General features: G+C 41.8%; 1 protein-coding gene across 1 annotated transcript in view; it reads right to left on the bottom strand.

Annotated features, from left to right (window-relative positions):
- LOC113822867 (3',5'-cyclic-AMP phosphodiesterase) overlaps nucleotides 1–12,500 on the bottom strand; it is a 641,256-nt gene that overhangs the window by 610,945 nt on the left and 17,811 nt on the right. The window contains exon 2 of the mRNA XM_070127953.1: nucleotides 8,893–9,919. Coding sequence (XP_069984054.1) covers nucleotides 8,893–9,776 — 884 coding nt within the window. The 5' untranslated portion in view covers nucleotides 9,777–9,919. The remainder of the gene's footprint in view (nucleotides 1–8,892; nucleotides 9,920–12,500) is intronic.

Genomic DNA, 12,500 nt, shown 5'->3' with positions numbered 1-12,500 from the left:
ATAGCAGAAAATGTTTCCAATTACCAGAAACAGCTGTGCTTCGTTTGCACTAAGGGGGAGGGGGAGGAGGAGAGGGGAGGGGGTGGAGGAAGAGAGAGGAAGAGGTGGAGGAGGAGAGGGGAAGAGGTGGAGGAGGAGAGGGGAAGAGGTGGAGGAGGGGAGGGGAAGAGTTGGAGGAGAGGGGAGGAGAGGAGAGGGGGTGGAGGAGGAGAGGGGAAAGGGTGGGGGAGGAGAGGGGAGAGGGTGGGAGGAGGAGAGGGGAGGGGGTGGATGAAGAGAGAGGAAGAGGTGGATGAAGAGAGAGGAAGAGGTGGAAGAAGAGAGAGGAAGAGAGGGGAGGAGGTGGAGGAGGACAGAGGAGGAGGTGGAGGAGGATAGAGGAGGAGGAGAGGGGAGGGGGTGGAGGAGGAGAGGGGAGGAGGTGGAGGAGGAGAGGGGAGGGGGTGGAGGAGGAGAGGGGAGGGAGGGGTGGAGGGAGAGAGGGGGATTGATAATGGGCATGGGTTTGTTCTTTTATCAGGTCATGACCTCATTAAATCAGGTTATGTCGGTTGTATTCATGTGTCAACTTACATCTATGTCTATCGGTTTTTCATATTTGTTTACCTATCTATAGCTATCCATCTATCTATCTATCTATCTATCTATCTATCTATCTATCTATATATATATATATATATATATATATATATATATATATATATATATGTGTGTGTGTGTGTGTGTGTGTGTGTGTGTGTGTGTTTGTGTGTGTGTGTGTGTGTTTGTGTGTGTGTGTGTGTGTGTGTGTGTGTGTGTGTGTGTGTGTGTGTGTGTGTGTGTGTGTGTGTGTGTGTGTGTGTGTGTGTGTGTGTGTGTGTGTGTGTGTGTGTGTATGCATGTGTGTTTGTGTGTGTGTGCGTATGTGTACGCGCACGTAATCATTTACGAATCGAATATACTAAAACTCTTACGCACACGAACACACACACTTTAAAGCAATAGACGAAAAAGTAAAAGGACTATCTTGAGGTTGTTATTCTTACTACCCAATATCTAAAGAATATCTAAAGAACATCTACTTGTTTTGACTCACCATAAGCACCCTTTGAAAACTGAGATTTCTTTTTGTGTCCCACATTTCTTGGAGCCAACAGAAGAAACGATTTCGGAAACGCTGGGGAGAGAGAGAGAGAGGGAGAGGGAGAGAGTGGAAGGGGGTAAGGGAGGGAGTGGGGGGAGGGAGGGAGGGAGAGAGTGGGGGGTTGGAGGGAGGGAGAGAGTGGGGGGTTGGAGGGAGGGAGAGAGGGAGGGAGGGAGGGAGGAGAGAGAGGGAGAGAGGGAGAGAGGGAGAGAGGGAGAGAGGGAGAGAGGGAGAGAGGGAGAGAGAGAGAGAGAGAGAGAGAGAGAGAGAGAGAGAGAGAGAGAGAGAGAGAGAGAGAGAGAGAGTGAGAGAGAGAGTGAGAGAGAGAGTGAGAGAGAGAGAGCCAGACAGAAGAGAGCCAGACAGAGAGAGAGCCAGACAGAGAGCCAGACAGAGAGACAGAGACAGACAGACAAAGATAGACAGAAAGAAAGAAAGAATAAGATCAGAGTATGTGCTTCAAGGAATAGCGAAACCGTCAAACATAAATACCAGAAGAGGTGCAATACCAAAACGAGCCACAAACGGTAATAAAAAGCACATAAATATATCCAAGCTTAACTTAAGCGTTTCCTGAACAGGCATGCGGGAATACAAGAAGTTTTTCCCCCTTCAAAAAAAATAAAAATAAAAATAAAAAAAATAAAAAAGCAGGTGTTCCGAAATGCGAAAATAAAGACCACTAAACTTTGAAAAAAATCGGATTTTTTTTTCTTTTTTTTTGATATAGAAGAGGGGAAAATCATATTACTTTCCAGATCTAACTTTAGCTGTGTAAACTTTAAATTTGGGTCGCAGAAGTTAAGTTGGAACAAGCGCCCGGGAGCCTCCAGCAATGCATAGGAAAAGTGTTGTTCAGTTTATTATATTACGTCATCAGGTTGACCTCGTTCAGAAAAAAAATAATGATAAATTGAGGTAATCTAATGAAGCAATTCGGTGGAAAAAGAAGAAGAAAAAGTTGAAGCAGAAGGAAAAAAAAAAAAAAAGTTGTAGAAGTAGAAAGAGAAGAAGTAGGAGGAAGAGGAGAAGAAGAAGTAATAGAAGTGGAAAAAGAAGTAGAATAGAGGTAGAAGAAATAAATATGATAAGTAGAAGTAGTTGAAGAAAAAGAAAAAGAAAACAGTAGACGAAGAAAATAACATGAAAGATGATGATGATGGGAGAAGAAAAATACAGATTTTTTTTTTTTTTTTTTTTAAGGAAAATATGAAAAGGAAGGTGAGGAAATGTCAAAACACACAACGTTTCGAGTAAAAAGGCACATTCTCTTCAGGTAGCAATCCTTTTTTTTTCTTTTTTTCTCTTTCGTTCCTCTCTTTCTTTTCTCTTAAGTGTTACTGACCTATTGTCATCTTTCTTTCCATATTGTTTTGACCACGAAAGAGAAATTGATATGCATTTATGGCCCGTACTTTTAAAACTTTAACTTCCTTTAAAACCCAACTTTCGCCAATGAGTCTTGAAAAAAAAACACGTATATACGTTATCTCATAATAAATTGAGCTTTTCAAAAATGTAAAATTGCAATGTGATTCCTATATCACATTGTCCACAAATATGTTACTGATTTGTAATTTGAAAGCAAGAAAGTGCTATTCAATCACGGGAAAAGGAAAGCTCTCGCGACTTTGCTTCGCCAGGCTGTTGCAATAAGATCTTACGCCAGCACTGACGTAAGATCGCCCGGCGAACACTTGCCATGAAATTCCCGATCACCCGACGAAATCGAATGCCACCCCTGACGAAACCTTTTAAAACCTTTTAAAACCTTTTAAAATCTTTTAAAACCTTTTTAAACCTTTTAAAATCTTTTAAAACCTTTTTAAACCTTTTAAAACCTTTTAGAACCTTTTAAAACTTCTTAGTTTCTGGTGTTACAGGGGAACCTCTAATCAGATTACATGGGAGTTGAAGATACTCATAAGAACATATAAAAAAAAAAACATGATAATACTGGGTTATACTGAATGCAATAGTTATTTTTTGTTTAGGATTTCCATTGATATACGGTATACAAGTCTTCTTTGATATCTTTTGCTCTATCTTTCTCCTTCTCCCCCGCCCTCTCCCTCTCCCTCTCCTCTCTCCTTTCTCCCTCTCCCTCTCCCTCTCCCTCTCCCTCTCCCTCTCCTTCCCTCTCCCTCTCCTTCCCTCTCCCTCTCCTTCCCTCTCTCTCTCTCTCTCTCTCTCTCTCTCTCTCTCTCTCTCTCTCCCTCTCTCCCTCCTCTCCCTCCCTCCCTCCCTCCCTCCCTCCCTCCCTCCCTCCCTCCCTCTCCCTTCTCTCTCCGTTTCTCTCTCTCTTTCTCTTCATCTAGCCTCCTCTTGCTTCCTTAGCAAAGCACTATTGAAGAGAACTTCTATGAAATCAACATTACTGACATTTCCAGAAGCATATTCCATTCAGGTTAAATAAAATGAATAAACAACATGCAAATTATCCATCTATATCGCCCCCGTTGAAGATAAACAAATCTTTAATTTAATCGTAATTTAATCGCGCTTCAAGAGGGATTAAATTTCTAAATGAATTGTTGATTCTCGCATATCACTTCCGGTCGTGTCTTTCCCCGGACGTGCAAGGCGAAGCTGGAGGGCAGATTGCAATCATTCGGGGCTGTCTTGCAAAGGTTTATTGATTCCGCCGAATCTCCTGCAGGCTAGTTGCAAAGCGAGCACTGCAAATATTTTGGTTTCTTTCGAGGCGAGGTGTGCGTATGTGTATTTGCGTCTCACTGCCTGTCTCTGCATATCTCTCTCTCTCTCTCTCTCTCTCTCTCTCTCTCTATCTATATATTTATCTATCTCTCTCTATACACACACACACACACACACACACACACACACACACACACACATATATATATATATATATATATATGTGTGTGTGTGTGTGTGTGTGTGTGTGTGTGTGTGTGTGTGTGTGTGTGTGTGTGTGTGTGTGTGTGTGCACATATACGTATATACACATCAATACTTTTAACTTTCTAAAATCTATCTGTATGTATATATGTAAATGTATACACATATATTTGTTTATACATACATACATGCATATCTATCTATCTATCCATCCATCCATCCATCCATCCATCCATCCATCCATCCATCTATCTATCTATCTATCTATCTATCTATCTATCTATCTATCTATCTATCTTCCTATCTATCTATCTATCTATAAACATAAATACATACATACATACATACATACATACATACATACATACATACATACATACATGCATGCATGCATATATATATACCATGACTGTCTTTTAAGCGAACAACTCAACCGGCTGTTAACAAGACCTCAGGCCGCACCACCGCTGAAGAACAAGCACGAACAAGGCGGTTGAACAATTGAACATCAGCACGAGAATAACAGTCGCGTAATATAACAGTAATATGTGCGGGGATGTCGCAACGATAATGCAATTGTTATCAAAGCAATAATAAAACAGAGACAGTTATGTGGTAATAAGAAATATGATAGTAGGACTCCTCCTGAATATTAAGTAAAAAGAAAGAAAATATGTAATTGTGCTATTTAATATTTGCGTGGTTACCGCCCGTCCCATAAAGAAAAAAATCTTAGCAAATAGAAATAGAAAAACACAGCATATATGAATAAAAAAAATCATGTAAGTATGCAATGTAACAGTCACAGAAATTAATAAAAAAAAGTTTTAATAAAAAAAATAATAATAATTTAAAAGCTAACAAAGGCAGTATGCGATGTGATCAGATAACTTTAAGAAATAAGCCACAACGTTTTCAAAGCTTAACGTCTGCCATTGGGAAAGTAAAATGTTCAGCTGATCAAAGTCTTTTGATCTCCTTTCAACTCTGATTTGATTAGAGTTAATTTCGTTAATTAGTCTATATACGCACAGGTAAAGGGGTAAACAAAACGCATTAAAAATCAGTCTTTTGGCCTCTTTCGAACTCTATTGAATGAGACAGACAAAAAAAATAAAAAATAAAATAAGGGGGTATTTCAACATACAATCATATATCTACACGTTACTATATATTCAAAGTATCAAACTCATAAATGTGTCTATATCCAAAGCCTTTTTCTGCATCATGAAAGGGGTCAGACCTGCATTCGTATATATGGTATATCTATCTAAACAACATAAAATCGTGAGAAAAAACGAGCACTGGAAGGTCCTTTCATCAATCCTTTTCAAATTTGTCTAACCCATTAATGAGGTTCGGAAATCGTCTATTTTCTAAGGATTAAAACACTTAATTAACATATATGCGAATACACTTTATTTAGTAGTTCGGTGACATACACACCCGCACACAAACATACACCGACTCACACACTCACACAAAAACAGAGAGAGAGAGAGAGAGAGAGAGAGAGAGAGAGAAAGCGAGAGAGAGTAAGAAAGAGAAAGAGAAAGAGAAAGAGAAAGAGAAAGAGAAAGAGAAAGAGAAAGAGAAAGAAAGAGAAAGAGAAAGAGAAAGAGAAAGAGAAAGAGAAAGAGAAGGAGAAGGAGAAGGAGAAGGAGAAGGAGAAGGAGAAGGAGAAGGAGAAGGAGAAGAAGGAGAAAGAGAAAGAGAAAGAGAAAGAGAAAGAGAAAGAGAAAGAGAAGAGTAAGAGAAAGAATAAGAGAATGAGTAAGAGAGAAAAAGAGAGAGAAAGAGAAAGAGAAAGAGAGAGAGAGAGAGACAGACAGACAGACAGACAGACAGACAGACAGAGAATTTTCACATAAACGCACCCAGTACAAAACATCATTACTAAACCATCAAACTACGAAGGAAAACACACAACAGGAACACCTCCCCCCCCCCAATCCCTGGCTATCTAGACGCTAACTATCGCACTTGAAGAGCCCTCAAACAGCAACCTCACTGCAGGAGCACCTATCCCTTACGTCACTGCCTGCCGAGGGTGTGAAATGGGAGAAGCACCGCGAGGGAAAGGCGACCAAGGGACAGCAGAATAAAAATGGGAGGTACGAGTGGTAGAGGGAGAAGGAGGGAGGTAGGAATGGGGTTTCGTGAATGTATATCAATTTCCTGCATTTCACGAGGGCGATGGGCGTCTTGGGAAGGGTGTTGGGGTGCCTTTTTCTTTCTTTCTTTCTCTCTCTCTCTCTCTCTCTCTCTCTCTCTCTCTCTCTTTCCTTCTTTCTGTCTCTTTTTTCTCCTTCTTTATTGATTTTTTTTTCTCTCTCTTGATTTGTCTGTCTGTCTCTTTCTTCTGTCTGTCTCTCTCCTGTCTGTGTCTCTCTCCTTCTCTCTCTCTCTCTCTCTCTCTCTCTCTCTCTTCTCTTTCTCTCTCTCTCTCTCTCTCTCTCTCTCTCTCTCCCTCTCTCTCTCTCTCTCTCTCTCTCTCTCTCTCTCTCTCCTTCTTTCGGTCTCTTTTTCTCCTTCTTTATTGATTTTTTTCTCTCGCTGTCTCTTGGTTTGTCTGTCTGTCTATCTCTCTCCTGTCTGTGTGTTCTCATTTCTGTCTCGCTCTCGCTCTTCTTCTCTCTCTTCTTTCTCTTCTCTCTGTCTCTTGGTTTGTCTGTCCATCTCTCTCCTGTCTGTGTCACTCTCCTTTCCTTCTCTCGCCTCCTCTCCCCTCTCTCTCTCTCTCTCTCTCTCTCTCTCTCTCTCTCTCTCTCTCTCTTTCTCTTTCTCTCTTTCTCTTTCTTCTTCTCTTTCTTTCTTTCTCTTTCTCTCTTCTCTTTCTCTCTTTCTCTTTCTTCTTCTTTCTCTTTCTCTTTCTTTCTCTCTCCCATTCTGTATCTCTCTATCTCTATCTCTATCTCTCTATCTTTCTAGCTCTCTCTCTCTATCTCTCTCTCTCTCTCTCCCTCCCTCTCCCCTCTCTCCCTCCCTCCCCCCTCTCTCTCTATCTCTCCCTCTCCCCTCTCTCTCTCCATCCCTCCCCTCCCTCTCTCTCTCTCTCTCCCCCTCCCTCCCCCTCTCTCTCTCGCTCTCTCTTTCCTTTGCTCAGAAAATGTAATTGTTTTATGTTTTGATCAAATTCTAGGTCTCATGCCCGGGTTCCTTTGACACCGACCGGATTGTCCTTTCTAATTAATTATCGAGATAGCATCATAATCGCAAATAACTTTCATCTGCCTCCGTTGCTTTTATTGAATTCTGAACGTGAAAATGAACCTCGTTTCACCTTTGACTTTATAAATGAACAAATGAACAATGTCCTGTTCAGTGATCATTTTCAGAGGACAAGCGACAGGTCATTCAACGCATTTTAAAGTTGACAAGGAAATAAATATTGTCTGATAATGACAGTTTGATGTAATGTGGCATAATCAGTATCATGCATTAATCTCATCAATTTTTGAAAATTTACTTACATTTCTTCAGTTAACATTTTCTCTTCCTCCCATTTTCCTTAATAATCCTTCATGAACGTTTGACATTAATAAATAAACTTCAATAAATAAATAAACTCCAATAAACTTCAATAAATAAATAAACTTCAATAAATAAATAAACTCCAATAAACTTCAATAAATAAATAAACTTCAATAAATAAATAAACTCCAATAAACTTCAATAAATAAATAAACTTCAATAAATAAATAAACTTCAATAAATAAATAAACTTCAATAAATAAATAAACTTCAATAAATAAATAAACTTCAATAAACTTTATTTTCCTTCATAATCCTTCATGAACGTTTGACATTAATAAATAAACTTCATTAGACTTCAATAAATAAATAAACTTCAATAGATAAATAAATAAATAAATAAATAAATAAATAAACTTCAATAAACTTAAAAAATGAATAAATAAATAAATAAATTTCAATAAACTTCAATAAATAAACATCAATAAACTTCATTTTCCTTCATAATCCTTCATGAACGTTTGACATTTAAGTCTTCAATAAACTTCGTGTACATCCTCTTCATACAACTTTGAATTGATCAAAGGATTGAATCTGATTATAATCTATTCCTCTCTATCACTTTCTAATCATCCTTTTATGTCTGATTTGGAATCTTGAGGATTTGCAAAATGGTTACAATAATAATTCTCTAATGTGTTTTGCAAGAGTGTAATACTATTTTCTGTTAAGTATGCAAATTTCTGCGAATCATATCAACATTTTACTGTGTGAATATGAACGATCATAAATTCTCCATTATCAAACTAAAGAAAGTGCTTTTATTTTTTTTAAAAAGTGCTCGTTAATATTTGGAACTATAACCTAATAATTCTTTCTTAAGTATAAGTTGTATCATAAAACATAAAAAAGATTGATACTTCAGGTACAACATTCTTTCTTAAATTGAAGATTTTATTGCTAAATGGCCTATCAAATGTGTGGGAAACTTTTGTCTGCAAAGCGATTGAGAAAAAGAATAAGACAAGTAAGACAGGAAGGATGGAAAAAGGAAGGAGGGAGGAAAGGGAGAGGTAGGGAGAGGGAGAGGGAGAGGGAGAGGGAGAGGGAGAGGGAGAGGGAGAGGGAGAGGGAGAGGAGAGAGAGAGAGAGAGAGAGAGAGAGAGAGAGAGAGAGAGAGAGAGAGGGAGAGGGAGAGAGAGAGAGAGAGAAAGAGAGAGAGAGAGAGAGAGAGAGAGAGAGAGAGAGAGTCAGAGTCAGATAGATGGATGGATAGATAGATAGATAGATAGATAGACAATTAGATACATACATAAATGCACAGAGAGAGCGAGAGGCGAATGCCCCAAATACCCACTCAGGAATCCCTGAGAACGACGAAGCAGCCTCCCCCCTCCCCCACCCACCCCATGGCAGCCGCGGCCGAGCCTTACCCGAGGAAGATGCTGTCGTGCGAGTGCGAGTGGAAGGCCGGGATGCGCAGCTTCGGCAGCACGATGGTCTTGCCCTTCCGCGTCCTGACGGTGAAGGTGGACGAGAAGTGGAGCTCCGGCGTCGGGTTGTGCGGCGACAGGATGGTGAGGCCGCGGCTCTCGGGCAGGCCCAGGCACGGGGTGAGGTTCCCGCCCGCGCCCACGCTGCCGACCGACGACGGGGAGCCGCCCATGTCGTGGAAGGAGGGCACCTTGAGCTCCATGGAGGCGATGATGGAGTTGCGGTCGGGCGTGCGCGTGATCCTCTTGGAGCGGCCGCGGGGGCTGTCGGGGCAGCGGAACGACGTCCCGACCAGCTTCGAGGACGACTCCGAGTAGCGGAAGCTCGAGGTCTCGGTCACGCTCACGGCCGTGTTCTCGGGCACGGTGGAGATGCCCATCTTCTGCGTCGTCGTCGCCGAGCCCTCGTGGAACTTGAACTTGAAGCTCTCGTGGTACTTGAGCCGCGGGCTCTCCTGGCTCTTGAAGCGCGGGCTGTCCGGCGTCCGCGCCTTCCCCACGCCGCCCTCGGGCTCCGTGAACTTGACGCTGTGTCTCGGGCTGGCCGTCGACAGGGCAGCGCCGCCCGAGTTGTGCTTGCCCTTGCCCAGGATGCTGATGGGTTCCGACGGCAGCAGCGTCGAGGAGCCGCTGAGGGTGTGCTGCGAGGAGGACGTGTACACGCTGCTGCTGCTACTGCTGCTGCTCCACACCTGGCTCCCGAGGCCGCAGCCGGAGAAGGAGGGCGCCCCGCGGCCGAATCCCGAGGCAGGCTCCGTCGGGGCCTTGTGCAGCGAGGGCAAGGAGGCGGAACACTTGCCCGGCTCATCCTTGCGCGTCTCCATGGCGAGGGAAGAACGGCTTCGATGTCCCTCCACAGCAATCACCACAGTGCTATTAATCCACTCTCTGTTACCTGATTCTTTTGTACTTTTTTCCTTTCTAACTTTCTTTCTTACTGATTCAACACGCACTGCTTTTTCTACCTCTGGAAAAGAGTGGACGAAACCCTTTCTTTACACTTGGCACTCAGACAATGGAATCGGAAAACGTAAAACACAAATCTGCACTGCAAATGATTCAGCAGAAACACACTCTCGCGAATCCAGCTTAACCTTTTCCTCGGAAGCAACAAAGACAAGCAAGACAGAGAATTAATCAAAACAAACAATAAAACACGAAACAATCAAGACGATGGAGAGAATAATATACTGAGAGAGAAGGAAAAAAAAGAGAAGACAGAGACATTAGGAAATAAGACGCAAATGGAGATAATGAAGCGTGTCTTACAAGGAACAAATGGAAAACATCTCGTGGATTGCTGAATCACTTGGCAATACATTTCCTTCAAGTCCGTCTTGAGCGTCTTAGAGTGAGCGTTTTAGCGGAGTACACATTCCTTTTTCCATCTTTCTTTCTTTTTTCTCTCTCTCTATGTTTCTTACATTCTCTTTCTCTTTTTTCTCTGTTTCTTTCTTTCTCTTTTCCTTCTCTTTCTCTCCCTCCCTCTTACTCATTTTCTTTCTTTCTCTTTGTCTTTGTCTTTTTTTTCTCTCTCTCTTTCTCTCCCTCCTTCTTACTCATTGGTTGTCTTTCTTTTTCTCTTTCTCTTCCGCTCTCTCTTCCTTCCCTCCCCCCTTTTACCCTCCACCTCTCCCTTCCACCCTCCTCTCTATCGATCTACCTATCTATCTACGCCCAAAATATCCTTGGACACCACCATCTATCGTCGTTGCCAGTGACCGCCCAATCGTATATTTCAAGACCAGATAAAGAGTATGTATCTTCTCTCTCTTACTCTCTCTCTCTCTTTCTCTCTCTCTCTCTTTCTTTCTCTCTCTCTTTCTCTCTCTTTCTCTCCTTTCTCTCTCTCTCTCCCTCCCTCCCTCCCTCTCACTCGGTGTGTGTGTGTGTTTTTTTTTCTCTCTGTCTGTCTCTTTCTGTCTCTCTTTCTGTCTCTCTCTCTCTCCCTCTCTCCCTCTCTCTCTCTCTCTCTCTCTCTCTCTCTCTCTCTCTCTCTCTCTCTCTCTCTCTCTCTCTCTCTCTCTCTCTCTCTCTCTCTCCCTCTCTCTCCCTCTCTCTCTCTCTCTCTCTCTCTCTCTCTCTCTCTCTCTCTCTCTCTCTCTCTCTCTCTCTCTCTCTCTCTCTCTCTCTCTCCCTCTCTCTCTTTCTCCCTCTCCCTCTCCCTCCTTCCTCTCCCTCTCCCTCTCCCTCCCTCTCCCTCTCCCTCTCTTTCTCTCTCTCTCTCCCTCCTTCCTTTCAATAATCAATGGCATCAATAAGCTCGTGCTAACTCAATAACAGCGGATGGGACGAAGAAGAAGAATGATGTGCGTTTTGGTATTGGTGAACTGAGACCAAATGCGAAATGTTACTTTCCTTAATTATATGTTTCTATATGTGGCTGTGGGTGAGATCTCGGTTCCTGACACTATCTATCTACCTATCTATCTGTTTATCTATCTATCTATCTATCTGTTTATCTATTTATATATCTGTCTATCTATCTGTCTGTCTGTCTGTCTATCTGTCTATCTATCTATCTGCCTATCTGTCTATCTGTCTATCTGTCTATCTATCTATCTGTCTATCTATCTATATATTACTCCTTTGTGTTTGTAATATTGATAGTTTGGTGGAAGAGGTTAGTATGTTTATTTATCTATCTATCTACTTATCTATTTATCTATTTATCTATTTATATATCTGTCTATCTATCTGTCTATCTATCTATCTGTCTATCTGTCTATCTATACATTACTCCTATGTGTTTGTAATATTGATAGTTTGGTGGAAGAGGTTAGTATATTTTTTTTCTTTCTTTCTTCTACTTTCTTCTTCTCTTCCTCCTTTTCTCTTTTGTTCTTTGTAGTTGTTCTTTTTTCTTTTCTTTTCTTTTCGTTCCGACGGATGCCGGGTATTTCTAAAAATACATTCTATTGGCGCTATCAACAAATATTTCTTCCTCCCCTCTCATTCTTTTTCGTTCTGTACCTTCTCTTTTTCTTCTTTGTCCCCTCTCCCCTCCATCTTTTTCCTTGCTTTATTGTTTTCCTGTTACTCCTCCTTTTGTTTGTCTCTTTCTTTGTTTCTTTCGTTCGCTCTCTCTCTCTCTCTCTCTCTCTTTCTTTCTTTCTTTCTCTCTCTCTCTCTCTCTCTCTCTCCCCATCTATCCATCTGTCTATCTGTTTATCTGTTTATCTCTACATCGTTCTATCCCCCCTCTCTCTCTCGCTCTGTCTCTTCTCACCTTCTTCTCTTTCTACCACATTCCTACCGCTTTCTCTCTCTCTCACTCTATCTTATCGCTTGTTTTATTATCCCCAACATATATCCATTCCCTTTTTTACCCCTCCCCCTCCCCCCCCGGCCCCACACAACCCCCCTCCAACTACCCCCCACCCCCTTCTCTCCCTCTCGCAAACATGAAATTCACACTTATCCACATAGATTAAAAAAAAGTCTTTCTCTCTCTTTTCTCTCTCTCTCTTTTTCTTTTTTTAGTTCTCCCTATTTCGTCGCTTCTCGGTACTCGGCTAAGCGTGTTACAGGTGTAATATTTTCCAGGT

Source organism: Penaeus vannamei, chromosome 1 (genome assembly GCF_042767895.1).
Source record: "Penaeus vannamei isolate JL-2024 chromosome 1, ASM4276789v1, whole genome shotgun sequence".
In the NCBI taxonomy this organism is placed as follows: domain Eukaryota; kingdom Metazoa; phylum Arthropoda; class Malacostraca; order Decapoda; family Penaeidae; genus Penaeus; species Penaeus vannamei.
This window is presented reverse-complemented; position numbering and strand designations above follow the sequence as displayed.